Source organism: Aotus nancymaae, unplaced genomic scaffold (assembly GCF_030222135.1).
Source record: "Aotus nancymaae isolate 86718 unplaced genomic scaffold, 86718_ANA_hifiasm-v0.15.2.pri h1tg000007l, whole genome shotgun sequence".
NCBI lineage: Eukaryota > Metazoa > Chordata > Mammalia > Primates > Aotidae > Aotus > Aotus nancymaae.
The window spans coordinates 48,849,708-48,871,337 of NW_026988418.1; the positions used below are offsets into that span (position 1 = coordinate 48,849,708).

Below are 21,630 nucleotides of genomic sequence, written 5' to 3' on the forward strand. Positions count from 1 at the left end.
AAGGGACAAAACTAGTTAATAGAAATAAGTAAAACTATTAGATTAGGGCCCTAAATGATATATTATTGATAATTAATAATGACAATCTAGGAAGGAAAAATCCATAGCTAAAAGAGACATTTATTCTAGAGGAAGAGCTGGTATATTTCTTAATTACCAGTAACTTTTTTACCAGTAGATTGAACTTTTTCTTGTCTCAATCATCCTGCAATACTCCTTAACTATCTGAGCATGAGCCCCAGAAGACTGAGGGGCAGTAAACCACAAAACCAACCTCTACTTCTTTCCTAAACTTAACGTTACAGTAAGTCTAATTAAGTAAATGGATACTAAGTGGCAAATACCTTTATCATGACATGGGTCTGATCTAGTAAATTTGAATGGTGTTGTGGACTGAATGTTTGTGTGCCTCAAAATTCATGTTAAAATCCTAACCCTGCTGATAATGCCTAACAGTATTAAGAGGTGTCTCTTTGGAAGGTAATTAGTGTGGAGCCCTCATGAATGGGATAAACGACCTTATAAAAGAGGCCAGAGAGCTAGTTAGCCCTCTTTCTACCATGTGAGGATACAATATGAAGTCAGCAGTCTGTAATCCAAAAGATAGCCCTCACCAGAACCTAACCATGCTGGCATGCTGATCTCAGACTTGGGAGAAATTTCTGTTATTTATAAGCCACCTAGTCTATGGTCTTTTGTTATTAACAGCCCAAACTGACCTAGACAGATAGTAAATGTAAGGCCGGTGCCTCCTTGGGAGCCGAGTGCACACCGCCCCCCCTCCCCGCGCCTAAAAACTACGTCATCATTCTGAGCGCATTGCTCAGCATTTGCCCTCTCCACGCGGACCACCCCCTTTCCCATTTCCGCATTCCAATCTCAGCCTGCACCTGCAATAAATTTTGAAAAGGCCCGCCAAGAGCCTGCCCTATGGTAGCTCCCCCGTACATCCTCGGCCAGCCCCTCGTCCGTGCTCACGCCCTTCATACCCAATGGAAATGCCCCGCTTTGTTCACCTCGCCCGTACCCAGTCTTTTAATACCCAATAGAACTACCTTGTCTTTGTTTCCCCCGTAGTCAATCAGCCACTTCTACTCCCTATAAAACCCCACGCCCCAAGAAGAGAAGCGCGACTTCTCTGGCCCCTTCCCGGACCATAGAACCTCGCCCGGGAGCCGAATAAATTGGCTTTTAATTTCCTCACTCCGGTCTCTCTTTCCTCATTGAACTCGGCGAAAAGCCTAACATTAAACTCATTTGGAATTTGCAACTTTGTATTGTGGATTTAAAACAAGGTTGGCTCAGGGAGGGCTGACAGATGGAGACCCAAAGGCATAAGAAAGGAAAACTGCTCTTGAACTGGGTGAAAAAGTGAGACAAAATATTATGACTTCTTTTTTTTTAATACTCTTTTTCACTGATACACCATTCATTCATTCATTTACTTATCAGTTTATTCAGAGTTTAAGTCTATTAAATAATTCTTGAACCAAGAAAATGTCAGAAAAAGGTATGTTGAGCTGATGACAACAATGCTAAGTTGTCTAGATTTTTTATTACGTAAAATTCTTTTCCTTTTTGTTTATAAATGACATCATGAAAGATAATTGCACTTGGTCCTTCTGCTCTGAAGTAGATGGAAAAGTGTTACCTCCACTTTAAGTATAGATAGGCTAAAACTTCTAAAATTTTGGAAAAGTTAGAGGAAGAACAGCCCAAAGTAACGAAAAATAGAGGATAATAGTTGAATTTCTTCTCTCTACTTCAGAATCCATCTCTCACTTTTGTTGTCTCTCATTTCTATCTCTCATTTCCCCTTCCCTTCCCTTGACCTAAAATTAACATTTACTGGGCACTCTTTATTTGCTAAGCACTTTATATCTGCTTTTCGTCTATGAGATACTCTTTTCTTCATTCTACATTTAAAGAAACTAAGATACACAGAAGTTATGACAACGGACAACTGAAGTGAATGTGAAAAAACAGTAGCCTTCTTAGGAGTACAGAAGAAATTCTTGTCTACATGTAGAGAGGTTATATGCTATGAATTTCCGAAACCATTTTTACGTACTAAATATTCCCTGATTGCTATCAGATATTATATACTTACTTAATATTTTATTCCTATAATGTTTATTGAGCATTTATCATGTGCTAGGCACTATTTCAAGTATTTTTATATGTATTATCTTATTCAATCTGTTCAAAAACTCTATAAGATAGATATTATTATTCCTCTATTAAAAGATGAGAAAAAATGAGACATAAGGTGTTTATGTCACCAATGGAAGGTTACTTAGCTAATAAGTAGGAAGTTAGGTCTTAAATCAGGAGGTCTAATTCCAGTCTAATTCAAAGGCCTGTTTCCCTACTGTGGGTTTGAAGTGCAAAAAATGTCCAATAGCACTCCAAGGAAAGTCCTCTAATTATAAGATTTGCTCTAGTATATTTACAATTGCCTTCCTTTATGCCCCATCCAATTCCAAAACACACAGGCCTACATTCTAGACATTTACAAAACCTTTATTTAGGTATAACAACAGAAAGGACTAAAACAAACGTAAAAGGCTGTTTTTATTCTGTAGGTCACTATCTATCTGGCTAACGAAAACCACCATTCCTTTTCCATTTCTTTCCTAGTCAAATTAAATTAACTGACATCAGTAAAAAGGCAATCTGTTATAGAACATAAATGAAATCCTATTTCAAATGAATTGTCACAGCGGGTGTTAAAGCAACATGTAGAGATCTAGCTAACACATTTTAGCTATGCAGAGAAAGGCACAAAAGAATGCCACTCAGTGTCTAAGTTCTGCTATACTAGAACACCAGTAAACAAAATAAACAAGTAAAACTTCAGTATAATCTTTATACGGCATAAACATATTCTGAGCCAACCGCACCCTAAAATCACTGAGACAACCACCGAAACTCAAAAGAAACTCAAAACAAACAGCATGACTTAAGTCACCCTGCACTTAAAGACAGAATATTTTTTTTAAAAGTTGGCTCACTCAAAACTGCAGATTGGATGGAGTAATAGAGATACAGCTATTTCAGCAGCCCCTTGAGAAATTAGGAACAGAAAATTAGGAAGCCTGCCCTAATCTCACTTAAAACACACGTTCTGAGTCAGTTAGATTTCTTCAGAATCCCGGCACTGCTCCGGCACTGCTACTATGGTTTCTCTGTTTTTTCATTAGTAAAACAGAGTAACAGTACTCATTTTATGGATAAAATAGAACAATGTGTAAGAATATATTTAAAAGTGGAAGTAACTATAATAACTCTTAGTATTGCTGGGCATCAAATCAACTAACATGTAAAACTGAATAATTATACTACTAGGAGTTGTAGTTAATAGTAATATAGTTAGGCAAATAATAAGGGCTCTAAGTAAATGACAGCTCTTATTACTAGACCTCACATATATGATATAATTGCCTTTCCAAATGTTTGCTGACCAGTTTAGAGATAATTAAAAATTTTCAAGACATGAATGTCTTCCAGCAAGTCAGTTATGCCTTCCTAATGTCCACAGTATTTTCACAATTAAAATGCAAAATTATTTTAGTTGTTTCTCAAAGTTAACACAAATTTTGCCTCTTTTTTTTTTTCCTGGAAACAAATAGAACAGAAAGCAAGAACTGACTACAATATACATTTTCCAACCTTTAAAACTGGTTTTAGACTGTTCTAAAAAGTATATTACCCTCAGAGATAACATATACACCACCAGGACTAGTTTATGGAGCAGTTTTGTGAGTGAACTGGTCAGTAATGACACATGGCCAATTTCTCACTTTTGAAGTATCAGGTTTCCTCCATTGGAATCCACATTTCTGCCAAAGCAGTATCCTACAATTTTTTTTCTCCCCAAGGACTAATCTCACTTACCCTTCTCATCTTTTTCTTCCATAAATGCTCAAATGCTTTTCAGTACATGTTTGATTTGCAGGAAACCAATATTACATGTGTTACAGATACATGTATCACTTTGCTTATCAAGTCTAGTAATTAGTAATCTTGAAAAGTTGTGCTTCAGGGACTAAACAGTGTACTGTCTAACTTCACATGAATGAAAGAGAAAATTGGCTTTGTTTCTTCATTTATAGCTTTCCCTCTGGTACCATCCATCACATTTCTTCCTGGATCTCCCTTTAGGGCTTCCTGAGTCTCTGTGCTGATTCTTTAATAATGGTATCCATCACCTTAATCAGTTTCTAATATCTTACCCTTTTCATTTTTATATTTATACTATATTGTCAATATACTACACACTATAAGAGATATGATTTTTTTCTATGACATAATAATATATTATTTTCTGGTAATATAGTTCAAAAACTAAATAGTTCCAAAACTATTTTGACTTTTAAATATTGTGTATGTGTATTATGGACAACAATGTATGTACCATTCTAATTTGGACTGTTACTGAAATTTATTTGCATTTCAGGAAAAGGTCAGGGAACAAACAGCTATGGATTAGGCATTAGTGAACTGGTAAGCTCCTGAAATTGTATAAAAAAAACAAATCTGTGTGTGTGTGTGTGTGTGCATGTGCGCACACATACGTGCATGGACCTGTATATTTTCTGAGAAAAGATTCATAGTATGGGTTCACAGTATTCACGAGATTCTCAAAGGGGTCTGTGAACTGCAGAAGTTTAAGAGCTAGTGGTGTGAAACATAAAAGTAAAAGGGAATTAACAGTGAAATATTATCCATTATAGTTTTTTAAATAAAAAGATCTACAGCTAATCAATTAAAAGGCTGTCCTGCATTAAACAGAGTAAAAATCAATGAGAAGAAAAATTGAAAAAGTGGGGGAAAATAATCTCTCAAGGAGTTCTCTAACATGTGTCTTTTTCACACATGATACAAGTCTTATAAAGGAAGTACCTACTTGTTCACCTCGAAGTCCTGGGAGTCCAGGATGTCCTTTGAGACCCTGCAAAATAATAAGTGAAGACATGTTATGAAAAATAAACTTACGTAAGCCAAACAATGAAACATAGGTTGTAAGCTGCCTTATATCCCAACTTTTGGTTTCCTCATCAATACAAATTTAATTGTTACTAATTTATTTCTTATTAAATCTAATATTTTTTATTTAATAAGAATTTTTTATTAAATAACAAACTAATTCTTATTAATAATTAATCTTGCATGATATTTGAATGACTTGTTACTATCAACTAAAATGATAGCATAGTACTGAACAGAGACTGAAGCACAATATCTTTCATAAAAAGTTCGTATCTAGCAATGGATATGTTGTCTGCTGAAGCTTTTAAAAAGTTAGTTTTCATTGAATAATGCTAAGACAAATTGGCCTCAGACATAATCTGTAATTATTGAAACACTGGATCATATCCAGGCAGTTCCTCTAACCCAAATCATTGTCATAATAACCCATGAATGAGGCTGCTCACAGGTTCATCAAAAGGGATTCCATAAAGTCGTCTAGGGAATTTTTAACAAAAAATATTTTCCAAATCATAAAGCCAAAGAAAATCTTAATCTCTAGCATTAACACCCAAAGCTATAAAATAGCAATATCCTTCTTCCTCAAGTAAGATGTAGGAGCAAAATGAAGGACACTAAAAGAAAGGACAGGAAGAATCAAATAAAGATTTGGATAGTTTAATAAAGACTTGTATAGTTCTAAATAAAAATCAGTGATTTGATCTACTGTTTATCAAAGGATTTTGACACATATAAAAGAACAGAAGAAGTTCCTTTTCTCTTAAAGATTTAAAACATAACTCAAAAACCTGAAATCAATCATAGTTTACAAATATCAAAACTTCCAATTAATACACTGCAAACTAAAGACAAATTTCCTGTTTCAGAGTATAGCCTAATGGAGGGAAAGAATTATTCAGTATTAATCACTGAGGGTTTATCAGAAGAGATGAGTATGGATTAATGGATTAAAGAAGGAAATGATGCTTTGGTTTTAAAATGTCATTTAGAAGAGGTACCTATTTGAAAAATAAAGAAATGCTTTCAACAGCTTTTGTGATGTTGAACTTAAAACAATTTAACTTATGTTAATATTAAAAAAACCTGTTTTTACATTTTTAAAGAGAGATGATTAGCTTAATTACATAATATAATACATATTATGCTCAGTTGTCCAAATGTTTACACAAAATTCCACAATAAAAATATACACAAAGCTAAATTTTTTCACTTTTTACAACAGGAGATAAGAAACATCCTCAGCACTTAAGACAGTGGTGGTGGCTCCCTGGGATGAGGCAGCAATTCTATGACGGTGTGAGCTGGAAGGTTCCTGGAGGATGACAAATAAAGAGCCAGCATAGGTTACAGAGACTCTCTGCCATGAGCCTATTTCCTTTTCCTTTTTTTTTTTTAAAGTGTGTGTTTATTTATTTATTTATTTATTTATTTAAAATTTTGTGAACCCTTCAATCTAACCACATGCTTGATTTTCTTTGGCCATCAGCTGTTTTTCTGAGCAGAGTTAGTTTCCTCTCTAGCTTATAATGAAACAAAATGCAGTGGTGGCATTTCTTCTTTAGCTTATTTTCTTCTTTAGCTTATTTTCCCCAAATCATTCCATAAGAGTGAACTATGTGTATATATGTTAATCATGGTATCTTCTGTATGTACACATCTCTCTAAAGGGATTCTTCATTCAGAGACTCTGACAAGGTGGCAGCACCATGCAGTCATGATTTGTTTTTAATGAATTCACTCCTTCCCCACTTCAGTCCCAGGACTTGACGCTTAATCTAAGGGAGGACAATATAGGCCGGTAGCCTATAAAAGGATTTGGCAGCCGGGCACGATGGCTCATGCCTGTAATCCCAGCACTTTGGGAGGCTGAGGTGGGTGGATCACGAGGTCAAGAGATCGAGACCATCCTGGTCAACATGGTGAAACCCCGTCTCTGCTAAAAACACAAAAAAATTAGCTGGGCACGGTGGCGCGTGCCTGTAGTCCCAGCTACTCAGGAGGCTGAGGCAGGAGAATTGCCTGAACCCAGGAGGTGGGGGTTGCGGTGAGCCGAGGTCGCGCCATTGCACTCCAGCCTGGGTAACAAGAGCGAAACTCCGTCTCAAAAGAAAAAAAAAAAAATTGGAATAAAGGGTTTTATTTAAATAAAAACAAGCTGGGCCAGGCAAATGATGTTCCTGTACTCAGGACACTGAGGTGGGAGGGTTGCTTAAGCCCAGGAGCTCAAGTCCAGTACTGGCAACATAGCAACCTCTTTGAAAGAAAAAAAAAAAAGGACACCTGGGCCAATAAAAATCTCTTTTTTTTAAAAATGAAGTTGATTAAAACAACAACAGGTGAGACGATCCAAGATGGCTGGTTAGGAGAAGCTCAGGATTGCAGCTCCCAGTGAAAGTGCAGAGGGTGAGTGGACATCGCATTTCCAGATGGATTTTTATTGCCCACAGACCAGGAGATTCGCAGGTGGAGGAGCCCCATGGGTTGCCAGCGTGGTTGTTTTGCCCGCTCCCCGACATGGCGGTTCCCAATGCATGGTAAACGGAACTGGGTCCCCTCTTAGCCAGCAAGGGGAGCTCCCGGGAGCTCTGGGAACCTCTGGGAAGGCAGAGTTGCTCATTCCTCTGATTAAAAAAAAAGGGGGGACTGAAACAGGGAGCCAGTCCAGGAGATTCCCGGGCAAAAAAGAGCCACAAATCTCAGAGCCGTCGTTTCAGCCGGTGCAGTGGGTCGCCACAGGGGAAATCAAACAGATCCGGGAGCCTTTCCGACAGGTGCCCAGAACACCTGGGAGAGAGCCAACCATTCAATTAAAAAACAAAAGGCTCTGAGACAGGGAGCCAGGTGATCAGGCCCGGCTGGTCCCACCCCCACAAAAACAAAAACAAAAACAAAAACAAAAAAACAGCAATTGGAAACGCTCTGGGTTGAGACTTTCACAGCAAGCACAGCTGAACCTGGGACAGTCCAGCTCTGTGGGGGAGGGGCGTCTGCCATTACCGAGGCACTCCACCACTATGGAGGCAGTCTGCCATCGCTGAGGCAACCCGCCATTACAGAGAGAGTCCGTCATTACAGAGGCAGGCCACCATTGCCGAGGCAGTCCTAACTACACCCATATAAACAGGACTTCAGGGAAGTTCACACAGCAGCCGGGCGGAGCCCACAGCAGCTCAGTGAAGCCCCTGCAGGCAGACAGTGACTAGGCTGCCTCCTTGCCAGGCAGGGCAGCCCTGGAAAAAAAAAAAAAAAGGCAGCAGCACAGCAGAAACTCATAAATAAAGCCCTAACTCCCCAGGACAGAACACCTGGGAAAAAAAGGGGTTTATGAGTTCTGCTGCAGCAGACTTAAACGTACCTGCCCAGCAGCTCTGAATGAACAATAGAGCTCACAGCTCAGCACTTGAGATAATATAAAGGACAGACTGTCTCCTCAAGCAGCTCCCTGACCCCCATATATCCAAAGAGTCACCTCAAAAAGGAGAGCTCAGACTGACATTTGGTAGGTATCCTTCTGGGACAAAGCAGAAGAAGAAACTGGTGGCAACCTTTACTGTTCTGCAGCTGCTGTAGGTGATCCCCAGGCAAGCAGGGCCTGGAGTGGACCTCCGCAGTCCTACAGCAGAGGGGCCAGACTGTTAGAAGGAAAACTAAGAAACAGAAATGACTTCATCATCAACAAACAGGACGTCCACTCAGAGACCCAATCAGAAAATCAGCAACTACAAAGTCGACAGGTGGATAAATCCACAAAGATGGAAGAAACAAGCACAAAAAGGATGAAAACAGCCAAAACCATAACACTTCTCCTCCTATAAGGGATCACAACTCCTCACCAGCAAGGGAACAAGACTGGATGGAGAATGAATGTGATGAAATGACAGAATCACGCTTCAGAAGGTGGGTAATAAGAAATTTCCAAGAGCTAAAAGAACATGTTCTAACCTAATGCAAAGAAACTAAGAACCTTGAAAAAAGATTTGACGAAATGCTAACGAGAATGGACAACTTAGAGAGGAATATGAGTGAATTGATGGAGCTGAAAAACACAACACGAGAACTTCGCGAAGCATGCGCAAGTTTCAACAGCTGAATTGACCAAGCAGAAGAAAGGATATCAGAGGTCGAAGATCAACTCAATGAAATAAAACGAGAAGGCAAGATTAGAGAAAAAAGGGTAAAAAGGAATGAACAAAGTCAACAAGAAATATGGGACTATGTGAAAAGACCTAATTTACGTTTGATAGGTGTACCTGAATGTGACGAAAAGAATGAATCCAAGCTGGAAAATACTCTTCAGGATATTATCCAGGAAAACTTCCCCAACCTAGCAAGGCAGGCCAATATTCAAGTCCAGGAACTACAGAGAACACCACAAAGATATTCCTCAAGAAGAGCAACCCCAAGGCACATAATTGTCAGATTCACGAGGGTTGAAATGAAGGAGAAAATGCTAAGGGCAGCCAGAGAGAAAGATCGGATTACCCACAAAGGGAAGCCCATCAGACTCACAGCAGATCTCTCAGCAGAAACCCTACAAGCCAGAAAAGAGTGGGGGCCAATATTCAACATCCTTAAAGAAAAGAACTTTCAACCCAGAATTTCATATGCAGACAAACTAAGCTTCATAAGTGAAGGAAAAATAAAATCCTTTGCGAACAAGCAGGTACTCAGAGATTTCATCACCACCAGGCCCGCTTTACAAGAGCTCCTGAAAGAGGCACTAGACATAGAAAAGAACAAGAAGTACCAGTCACTCCAAAAACACACCAAATGGTAAAGAGTATCAACACAATGAAGAATCTGCATCAACTAACGGGCAAAACAGCTAGCTAGCATCAAAATGGCAGGATCAAATTCACACATAACAATATTAACCCTAAATGTAAATGGACTAAATGCCCCAATCAAAAGACACAGACTGGCAAATTGGATAAAAAGCCAAAACCCACTGGTGTGCTGTATCCAGGAAACCCATCTCACATGCAAGGATACACAAAGGCTCAAAATAAAGGGATGGAGGAAGATTTACCAAGCAAATGGAGAGCAAAAAAAAGCAGGAGTGGCAATTCTCATCTCTGATAAAATAGACTTTAAAGCAACAAAGATCAAAAGAGACAAAGAAGGACATTACATAATGGTAAAAGGATCAATGCAACAAGAAGAGCTAATGATCCTAAATATATATGCACCTAATACAGGAGCACCCAGATACATAAGGCAAGTTCTTAAAGACTTACAAAGAGACTTAGACTCCCACACCATAATACTGGGAGACTTTAACACCCCATTGTCAATATTAGACAGATCAACGAGACAGAAAATTAACAAGTATATCCAGGACTTGAACTCAGACCTGGACCAAGCAAACCTAATAGACATTTACAGAACTCTCTACCCTAAATCCACAGAATATACATTCTTCTCAGCACCACATCACACCTACTCTAAAATTGACCACATAATTGGAAGTAAATCACTCCTCAGCAAATGCAAAATAACAGAAATCATAACCAACAGTCTCTCAGACCACAGTGCAATCAAGTTAGAACTCAGAATTCAGAAACCAATCCAAAACCGCACAGCTTCATGGAAACTGAACAACCTTCTCTTGAATGTTGACTGGATAAATAATGAAATGAAGGCAGAAATAAAGATGTTCTTCAAAACCAACGAGAATGAAGACACCACATACCAGAATCTCTGGGACACATTTAAAGCAGTCTCTAGAGGAAAATATATAGCAATAAGTGCCCACATGAGAAGCAAGGAGAGATCTAAAATTGACACCCTATCGTCAAAATTGAAAGAGCTAGAGGAGCAAGATCAAAAAAACTCAAAACCTAGCAGAAGACAAGAAATAACTAAGATCAGAGCAGAACTGAAGGAGATAGAGACACAAAAAACCCTTTAAAAAATCAATAAATCCAGGAGCTGTTTTTTTGAAAAGATCAACAAAATAGACAGACCACTAGCCAGATTAATAAAAAAGAAAAGAGAGAATAACCAAATAGATGCAATAAAAAACGAGAAAGGGGATATCACCACAGATTCCACAGTAATTCAAACTACCATCAGAGATTATTACAAACAAATCTATGCATATAAATTAGAAAACTTGGAAGAAATGGATAAATTCCTGGACACTTGCCTCCTCCCAAGCCTAAACCAGGAAGAAGCTGAAACCCTGAATAGACAAATACTAAGGTCTGAAGTCGAGGCAGCAATTAAGAGCCTACCACCCAAAAAAAGCCCAGGTCCAGATGGGTTCACAGCTGAATTCTACCAGACATAAAGAGGAACTGGTACCATTCCTACTGAAACTATTCCAAATAATCCAAAAAGAGGGAATCCTTCCCAAATCATTTTATGAGACCAACATCATCCCGATACCAAAACCCGGCAGAGACTCAACAAGAAAAGAAAACTACAGGCCAATATCCATGATGAACATAGATGCAAAAATCTTCAATAAAATACTGGCAAGCCGATTGCAACAGCACATCAAAAAGCTTATCCACCATGATCAAGTAGGATTCATCCCGGGGATGCAAGGCTGGTTCAACGTACGCAAGTCTATAAACGTAATTCACCACATAAACAGAACCAAAGACAAAAACCACATGATTATCTCAATTGATGCAGAGAAAGCCTTCAACAAAATTCAACAGCCCTTTAGGCTAAAAACTCTCAATAAACTAGGTATTGACAGAACATATCTCAAAACAATAAAAGCTATTTATGACAAACCAACAGCCAATATCATCCTGAATGGGCAAAAACTGGAAGCTTTCCCTTTGAGATCTGGCACTAGACAAGGATGCCCTGTCTCACCACTCCTATTCAATATAGTACTGGAAGTTCTAGCCAGAGCAATCAGGCAAGAAAAAGAAATAAAGGGTATTCAAATAGGAAAGGAGAAAGTCAAATTGTCTCTATTTGCAGATGACATGATTGTATATCTAGAAGACCCCATCGTCTCAGCCCAAAATCTCCTGAAACTGATAAGCAACTTCAGCAAAGTCTCAGGATACAAAATCAATGTGCAAAAATCACAAGCATTCCTATACACCAATAACAGACTTAAAGAGAGCCAAATCAAGAACGAACTGCCATTCACAATTGCTACAAAGAGAATAAAATACCTAGGAATACAACTAACAAGGAATGTAAAGGACCTCTTCAAGGAGAACTACAAACCACTGCTCAATGAAATGAGAGAGGACACAAACAGATGGAGAAGCATTCCATGTTCATGGTTAGGAAGAATCAATATTGTGAAAATGGCCATACTGCCCAAAGTAATTTACAGATTCAATGCTATCCCCATCAAGCTACCAATGACCTTCTTCACGGAACTGGAAAAAACCACCTTAAACTTCATATAGAACCAAAAGAGAGCCCGCATAGACAAGTCAATTCTAAGCAAAAAGAACAAAGCGGGAGGCATCACACTACCGGACTTCAACCTATACTACAAGGCTACAGTAATCAAAACAGCATGGTACTGGTACCAAAACAGAGATATAGACCAATGGAACAGAACAGAGGATTCGGAGGCAACACAACATATCTACAACCATCCGATCTTTGACAAACCTGACAAAAACAAGCAATGGGGAAATGATTCCCTGTTTAATAAGTGGTGTTGGGAAAACTGACTAGCCATATGCAGAAAGCAGAAACCGGACCCCTTCCTGACACCTTACACTAAAATTAACTCCAGATGGATTAAAGACTTAAACATAAGACCTAACACCATAAAAACCATAGAAGAAAATCTAGGCGAAACCGTTCAGGACATAGGCGTAGGCAAGGACTTCATGACCAAAACACCAAAAGCATTGTCACCAAAAGCCAAAATAGACAAATGGGACCTAATCAAAATCCACAGCTTCTGCATGGCAAAAGAAACAGTCATTAGAGTGTATCAGCAACCAACAGAATGGGAAAAAATTTTTCCAGCTTACCCATCTGACAAAGGGCTGATATCCAGAATTTACAATGAACTAAAACAGATTTACAAGAAAAAAACAAACAAGCCCATTCAAAAGTGGGCGAAGGATATGAACAGACACTTTACAAAAGAAGACATACATGAGGCCAACAAACATATGAAAAAATGCTCATCATCACTGGTCATTAGAGAAATGCAAATCAAAACCACATTGAGATACCATCTCATGCCAGTTAGAATGGCAATCATTAAAAAATCTGGAGACAACAGATGCTGGAGAGGATGTGGAGAAATAGGAACACTTTTACACTGTTGGTGGGAGTGTAAATTAGTCCAATCATTGTGGAAGACAGTGTGGCGATTCCTCAAGGACCTAGAAATAGAAATTCCATTTGACCCAGCAATCCCATTACTGGGTATATATCCACAGGATTATAAATCGTTCTACTATAAAGACACATGCACACAAATGTTCATAGCAGCACAGTTTACAATAGCAAAGACCTGGAACCAACCCAAATGCCCATCAATGATAGACTGGATAGGGAAAATGTGGCACATATACACCATGGAACATTATGCAGCCATCAAGAACAAGAGTTCACGTCCTTTGTAGGGACATGGATCAACCTGGAAGCCATCATTCTCAGCAAACTGACAGGAACACAAAATCAAACACCGCATGTTCTCACTCATAGGCGGGTGTTGAACAATGGGAACACAGGGACACAGGGAGGGGAGCACTACACACTGGGGTTTGTTGGGGGGAAATAGGGGAGGGACAGCAGGGGGTGGGAGGTTGGGGAGGGATAGCATGGGGAGAAATGCCACATATAGGTGAAGGGGAGGAAGGCAGCAAATCACACTGCCACGTGTGCACCTATGCAACAATCTTGCATGTTCTTCATATGTACCCCAAAACCTAAAATGCAATAAAAAAAAACAACAATAGAAAAATGCAAGTACTTAACAGCGGGGGTAGGAGGGAGCTGGAAAGATTCACAAAGAAAGTCTAAGAGGAAGAGCAGGGTTGCTGAGATGCTACAAGAAAGCCAAAGTATACATAAAAATTAGAAGTGGAAATTATGTTAAGACAGTTGTCAGAGGACAAGATATCACAAAAAAGCCAATGCAGAGAAAGTAGAAAAGTACTGATAGAAAAGTACAATAAAAGATTCACAAACAAATGCTGCTAAGATACAGCTGCTTTGAATCAGTGTGTATGTCAGACCAAGTCACGTACGGTGTCCCCAGTGCCTGGTACATCTAAAACAGTACCTAGTGTTGGATTCCATGGTATCCCTGTTTCCTTATTGCTGCAGAGAGGATTGAAATAATTCACTCTGTTCCTTCAGATATCCTAAGTTCCCTTTCTAGGCAATCCGGAGAGCCTAAGTAAAGCAATTTTTGTTTGTTTTACTGATAATAACAATGAACAAATCAAGCCATCTTGATCTGTTCTACATCCAGTTTTACCACAAACTAGCCATACTGTTAACCTCAATGTCTCAATTTATAAAATGACAGCATTCAATTAAATTATTGCTAATTATTATTGTTATTTTTTGAGCCAGAGTTTTGCTCTTTTTGTCCAGGCTGGAGTGCATCGGTGTGATCTTGGCTCACTGCAACCTCCACCTCCTGGGTTCAAGTGATTCTCCTGCATCAGCCTCCCAAGAAGCTGGGATTACAGGCATGTGCCACCATGCTCCACTAATTTTTTGTATCTTAAGTAGAGATGGGTTTCACCATGTTGGTCAGCTGGTTTCAAACTCCAGACCTCAGGTGATCCACCTGCCTTGGCCTCCCAAAGTGCTGGTATTACAGGCGTGAGCCACTGCGTCCAGCCGCTAAATTATTTTATTGCTTAAATTCTGTGAATACTGGAATCCATAAGAAAGTCACTACTTTTTTTATGTAGCTGTCACTTAATGAAAAACAAAGCAGATGTAAGAGTTACTTCAGAATGGCTGGGTACAGTGGCTCATGCCCGTAATCCTAGCACTTTGGGAAGCTGAGGTGGGTGGATCACCTGAGGTCAGGAGTTCAAAACCAGCCTGGCCAACATGGTGAAAATCTGTCTCTATAAAAATTATGGAAAATTTAGCCAGGTGTGGTGGTAGCATGTGCCTGTAATCTCAGCTACTTGGGAGGCTGAGACGGGAGAATCACTTGAACCCAAGAGGTGGACGTTGCAAGGAGCCAAAATTGAGCCATTGGACTCCAGCCTGGGCGACACAGCAAGACTCCATCTCAAAAAAAAAAAAAAAAAAAAAAGAAAGAAAAAAAAAAAGAGTTACTTCAGGCTTGGAGACACAGGAAGAATTCACATAAGGTCAATGTACATATCAGAGAAAACCCAGATTCAGGCTCCCATGGGGCACTTCCTTAAATGCTCTAAAACAAAGATGGGACTCTGGAGTTGGAAAAATGGAAGACAGGGGGTTGGGGAGGAGGCTATAATGACAGTCTAGGTCAAAGATAATTATAAGTTAGCCTGGGTGGTAGAGTTAGAGATGATACATAAGTGCTTGAAAAAGCTTAAGCTTAATTTAAGCTCTCTGTTTTACTCGCTGTGTTGTCCCCAGTGCCTGGTACATAGTTGTTGCTTAGTAATTAACTGGTGGAGAGACTGGGGTGCATGAATGAATAAGTAAATGGAAAGACTTGGATGATTCTGAGAATCATCTGGGTAGAAAATTGATTCTGAGTATTTAATATAGTAACGGTATTATCTGAATGTTAAAATGAAATGTAATAAAGACTACCTTTTTGTTATTTTAAAATATATATTTGTAATATACTGAAGTTACCTCCACTATTATATAAAGACTTTCATTTATTCCCATATGCCTCATTTATTTTCTACTTAAACACAAGTCCGTAAAGTTTTTAAAAGCAAAGAGGATAAGAATTCCTTGGAAAACTGCCTACATTCAAGCTTTGGCATGGCTCCAATCTAGGGATTTTATTTTTAAAAACTAGTTTATATTATAGTCTTTTGAAAATATTATTTGAGTCATTATTTGCTATACTCATATAGGAAGAATAACGAAAAAGATTCCCTAACATATGATTTTTCTCTGATTGCCATTCTGAAAAAAACTGAATATATTCCTTAAGGCATGCCAATAGGAAAATTTACAAATTGTTTCAAAAAAGATTTAAAACACATTACAATAAATTACAGAATTGTCTTAATTTTTGTTGTAATATAAAATTGGTTTACCAAAGAGGGCAGAGCAAAATGGCAAAATAGAAGCCTATGCCATTCATCCTTATTGCTGGAACATCAAATTTTAACAACTATCTGCATACAGAAAACCACTGTCACAAGAAGCAAAAATCATGTGAGCAACAGCAATCACAGTACCTGGTTTTAACTTCATACGGTAGAAAGAGGCACTGAGGAGGACAAGAGATACAGTCTTGAATAGTGAATGTCACCCCCCGCCCCGTCCCCTGCGGTAGCCCTGCAGTGTGGAGAGAAAATATGTGCACTTTAGGAAGGGAAAGCTCAGCGACTGGGAGACTTTACATTGAACTCAGTGCTGCCCTGTCACAGCGGGAGCATTTGAACCAGCCCTAGCTAGAAGGGAATCACACATCCTCAAGGTACTTGAGTTTTTTTGGCAAGTCTTATCACCACAGGCTGAAGTACTTTGGGGTCCTAGGTAAACTTCAAAGGCTGTCTAGAACACAATGACTACAATTCCTAGGAAATTCCTAGCGCTAGGCTGGGCTTACGGTCAGTGAACTTGGGAGACAATAGCTGGCATAGCTAATGGAGTGTGAGCACCGTATCTTCCCCAGCCCAGGCAGTACAGCTCAGAACAAGGAAAGTGAGTGAGTCTTTCCTTCTGCATAAGGAGAGAAGAGTGAAGAGTAAAGAAGGCTTTGTTTTGCATCTTGGATACCAGCTCAGCCACAGTAGAATAGGGCACAAACCCCCATTTGAGGCCCTAGCTGCTGGATAACATTTCTAGACACACCCTGAGTCAAAAGGGAAGCTGCTGCTTTGAAAGGAAGGACCCAGTATTGGCAGGATTCATCACCTGTTGACCAAAGAGCCCTTGGACCCTGAATGACCACCAACGATACCCAGTGAGTATGCTGTGGGCCTTGGGCTCTGAGACATGCTAGATTTCAGGGGTGGCCCAGTACATTCCCAGCTGGGGTGACTACAGTGAAAGACTCCTTCTGTTTAAGAAAAGTAAAGGGAAAAAAAGGGCAATTTTGTCTTGCACCCTATGTACCAGCTTGGCCTCAGTAGGGTAGGGCAATTAGTAGGCTCCTGAGGTCCTTGAGTCTAGGTCTAGGATCTTAGACAGCATTTCTGGACCTAGTCTACTGCCCTGAAGTTCCAGGACTGGCAGCATTAAACACAAGCTCATAGAAGAGAGCCCTTGGCCTTTAAGTAAACATTGGTGAAAACCTAGCAGAAACCCCCATTGACTGGTGGTGGTGGCCACAGGGAAGGGCTCATCTACCTGTGGAAATTACTGGGAAGAGCGGGAAGGACTCTATATTATGATCTGAGTGTCAGTTTAGCCACAGTAGAATAGAACAGCAGGTGAGTTGTTAATGTATTTGACTTCAATCCCTGGCTCCCAAGCAGCATCCTTAGTCACACCTTGGGCCTGGGGGAAACTCGTCAGTCCAAAGGGAAGGGCCTTGGGCGAGGCCCAGTAGCTCAGGTCTGACCCAGCACAGTTCCAGTGGTGAAGGCCACAGGGGTGCCTGCATCACCACACCCCCAGTTCCAGGTAGCCCAGCAAAGAGAGAGACAGAGACTCCATTTTTTTGGAAGAAGTTAAGAGAAAATAAGAAGAGTGTCTGCTTGGTAATCCAGAGAATTCTTTCAGATCTTATGTAAGACCACCAAGGCAGTACCTCTACAAAAACCACAGGGTTATTGGGCGTGGGGCCCACGTCCCTTCAAATACTGGGAAAACCTTCCCAAGAAGGACAGGCACAAACAAGCCCAGACTGTGAAGAATGCAATAAATACCTAACTCCTCAATGCCCAAACACCAATGAACGTCTACAAGTAACAACACCACAGTGAAAACATGATCTCACCAGATGAACTAAATAAGGCACAGTCCAATCCTGGAGAAACAGACAAATATGACCTTTCAAACAGAGAATTCAAAATAGCTGTTTTGAGGAAACCCAAAGAAAATCAAGATAACACAAAGAAGGAATTCAGAATTCTGTCAGTAAAATGTAACAAAGAGATTGAAATAATTTAAAAGACTAAAGCAGAAATTGTAGAGCTGAAAAATACAACTGATATGCTGAAGAATATATCAGAGTCCTTTAATAGCAGAATTGATTAAGCAGAAGAATTAGTGAGCTTGAAGACAAACTATTTGAAAATACACAGTCACGGGAGAGAAAAGAAAAAAAGAATAAAAAACAATGAAGCACACCTAAAAAATGGAAAACAGCGTCAAGGGAAAATCTAAGAGTTATTGGCCTTAAAGAGGAAGTAGAGAAAGAGATAGGGGTAGAAGGTTTATTGAAACTCCTCAAACCTAGAGAAAGATATGGAGATTCAAGTACAAGAGGGTTATAGATCACCAAGCAGATTTAACCTAAAAAGACTACCTATTTAACCTAAAAAGACTAGGTATTTAATAATCAAACTCTCAAATGTCAAAGATTTAAAAATGATCCCAAAAGCAGTAAAAGAAAAGATACAAATAATATACCACAGAGCTGCAATACATCTGGCAGCAGACATCTCAGTGGAAACCATACAGGCCAGGAGAGAGTGGCACGACATATTTAAAGTGCTGAAGAAAAAAAACTTTTACCCTCGAATAGTATATTCAGCAAAAATACCCTTTAAGCATGAAGGAGAAATAGACTTTCCTAGACAAATAAAAGCTACTGGATTCTATCAACACCAAACCTGTCCTACAAGAAATGTTAAAGGGAGTCAGTCATTCAATCAGAAAAAAAAATGTTACTGAGCAAGAAGAAGAAACCATCTGAAGGTATAAAACTCACTGGTAATAGTAAGCACATGGAAAAACATAGGCTAATATAACACTGTACTGGTGGTATGTAAATTTCTCTTGACTTAAGTGGAAGGACTAAATGATAAACCAATCAAAAATAGTAACTATAACTTTTCAAGACATAGTATAAAAAGACCAGAAAAAAAACAACAAAAAGTTTACAAACGGGGATGAAGTTAAGGCATAGAGTTTTTTTAAAATCAGTTTTCCTTTTGCATGTTTGTTGGTTTATGCAATCAGTGCTAAGTTGTCATCAGTTTAAATAATGGGATATAAGACAGTGTTTGCAAGCCTCATGGTAACCTCAAATCAAAAAAACATACAACAGATACACAACAAATAAAAAGCAAGAAATCAAAGCGTACTGCTAGAGAAAAGTCACCTTCCCTAAATGGAAAACTGGAAGGGAGGAAAAAAGGAAGAGAAGATCACAAAACAACCAGAAAACAAATAACAAAATGGCAGGAATAGGTCTCTACTTATCAGTAATAACATTGAATGTATATGGATTAACCTCTCCAATCAAAAGACATAGAGCATCTGAATGAATGAAAAAACATGTACCCATGATCTGTTGCCTATAAGAAATCCACCTCACCTATATACACATAGACTGAGAATAAAGGGATAAAAAAAGACATTCCATGCCAATGGAAACCAAAAAAGAGCAAGAATAGCTATACTTACATCAGACAAAACAGATTTCCAAACAAAAACTATGAGACAAAGAAGGTCATTATATTCTAATAAAGGGGTTAATTCAGCAAGAGGATACAATGATTGTAAATATACATGCACTAAAGCACCGAGATAAAAAAATTAAACATTAAAAATAGAGACAGACCCTAATACAACAATTGATGGAAACTTCAATACCTCCACTTTCAGCATTGGACAGAGAGTCCTGACAGAAAATCAACAAAGAAACATCAGACTTAATCTGCACTACAGAACAAATGTACCTAATAGACATCTACAGACTTAATCTGCACTACAGAACAAATGTACCTAATAGACATCTACAGAACATCTCACCCGATGGCTGCAGAATGCACAGTTTTCTCCTCAGCATATGGATCATTCTCAATTAGAAGTCATATGTTAGGTCACATAACAAGTCTTAAAACATTCAAATAAACTGAAATAATATTAACCATCTTCTCTGACCACAATGGAATAAAATAACAAAGGAATTTTGGAAACTATACAAACACATGAAAATTAAATAATATGCTCTTGAACTGACCAGTGGGTCACTGAAGAAATTAAGAAGGAAATTGGAAAATTTCTTGAAACAAATTATAATGAAAACACAACATATCAAAACCTATGGGATACAGTGAAAGCAGTACTAAGAAAAAAATTAATGGCTATAAGTGCCTACATCAAAAAAGAAGAAAAATTTCAAATAAGTAACCTAATGATGGGTCTTAACAAACTAGGAAAGCAACAGCAAACTGAACCCCAAATTAGTAGAAGAAAAGCAATAATAAAGATCAGACTGGACATAAATAAATTTGAAATTCATTTCAACACAATATAAAAGATCAGTGAAACAAAAACATAGTTTTCTGAAAAGAAAAACAAAATTGACAAACCTGACTATGAGCAACTATGTGCCAATAAATTGGAAAATCTAGAAAAAAATAAATTCCTAGACACATACAACCTACCAGATTGAACCACAAACCAAGACTGAAAACCTGAACAGACCAACAACAGGTAATGAGATTGAAGCCTTAATAAAAAGTCTCCCAGAGAAGAAAAGCCCAGGACCCCATGGCTTTACTGCTGAATGCTGCCAAACATTTGAAGGATAATTAATATCAATCCTACTCAAACTGTTTCAAGAAATAGAGGATGAGGAAATACTTCCAAACTCATTCTACAAGGCCAGTATTACCAAGATACCGAAACAAGACAAAGACAGATCAAAAAAAGAAAACTGCAGAGGACCTGGGCAAGATGGCCAAATAGGAACAGTTCCAGTCTGCAGCTCCCAGCAAGATCAACACAGAAGCCAGGTGATTTCTACATTTCCAACTAAGGTACCTGGCTCATCTCACTGGGACTGGTTAGACAGTTGGTGCAACCCACAGAGGGTGAGCAGAAGCAGGGTCAGTTAATGTCTCATCCAGGAAGCACAGGGGTTTAGGGAACTCCCTCCACTAGCCAAGGGAAGCCGTGAGGGACTGCCTTGTGGGATGGAGCTATCTGGCCCAGATACTATGCTTTTCCCCAGTCTTTGTAACCCACAGACCAGGAGATTCCCTCGGGTGCCTATACCACCAGGGCCCTGGGTTTCAAGCACAAAACTGGGTGGTGGTTTGGGCAGACACTGAGCTAGCTGCAAGAGGTTTTTTTTTTTTTTTCCTGTACCCCAGTAACACCTGGAATGCCAGTGAGAACAGAATCATTCACTGCCCTGGAAAAGGGGCTGAAGCCAGGGAGCCAAGTGGTCTAGCTCAGCAGATCCCACCCTCACCAAGCCCAGCAAGCTATGATCCACTGGCTTCAAATTATTGCTGCCAGCACAGCAGTCTGAAGTCAACCTGGAACACTGGAGCTTGGTGAGGGGAGGGGCATCTGCCATTACTGAGGCTTGAGTAGGTGGTTTTCCCCTCACCATGTAAACAAAGCTGCTGGGAAGTTTGG

The 21,630-nt window shown here is 39.2% G+C and overlaps 1 protein-coding gene across 1 annotated transcript in view; it reads right to left on the minus strand.

Moving 5' to 3' along the window:
* COL24A1 (collagen type XXIV alpha 1 chain) overlaps positions 1 to 21,630 on the minus strand; it is a 390,193-nt gene that overhangs the window by 291,022 nt on the left and 77,541 nt on the right. Inside the window, exon 8 of the mRNA XM_064372593.1 lies at positions 4,910 to 4,954. Within this exon, the coding sequence (XP_064228663.1) occupies positions 4,910 to 4,954 (45 nt within the window). The remainder of the gene's footprint in view (positions 1 to 4,909; positions 4,955 to 21,630) is intronic.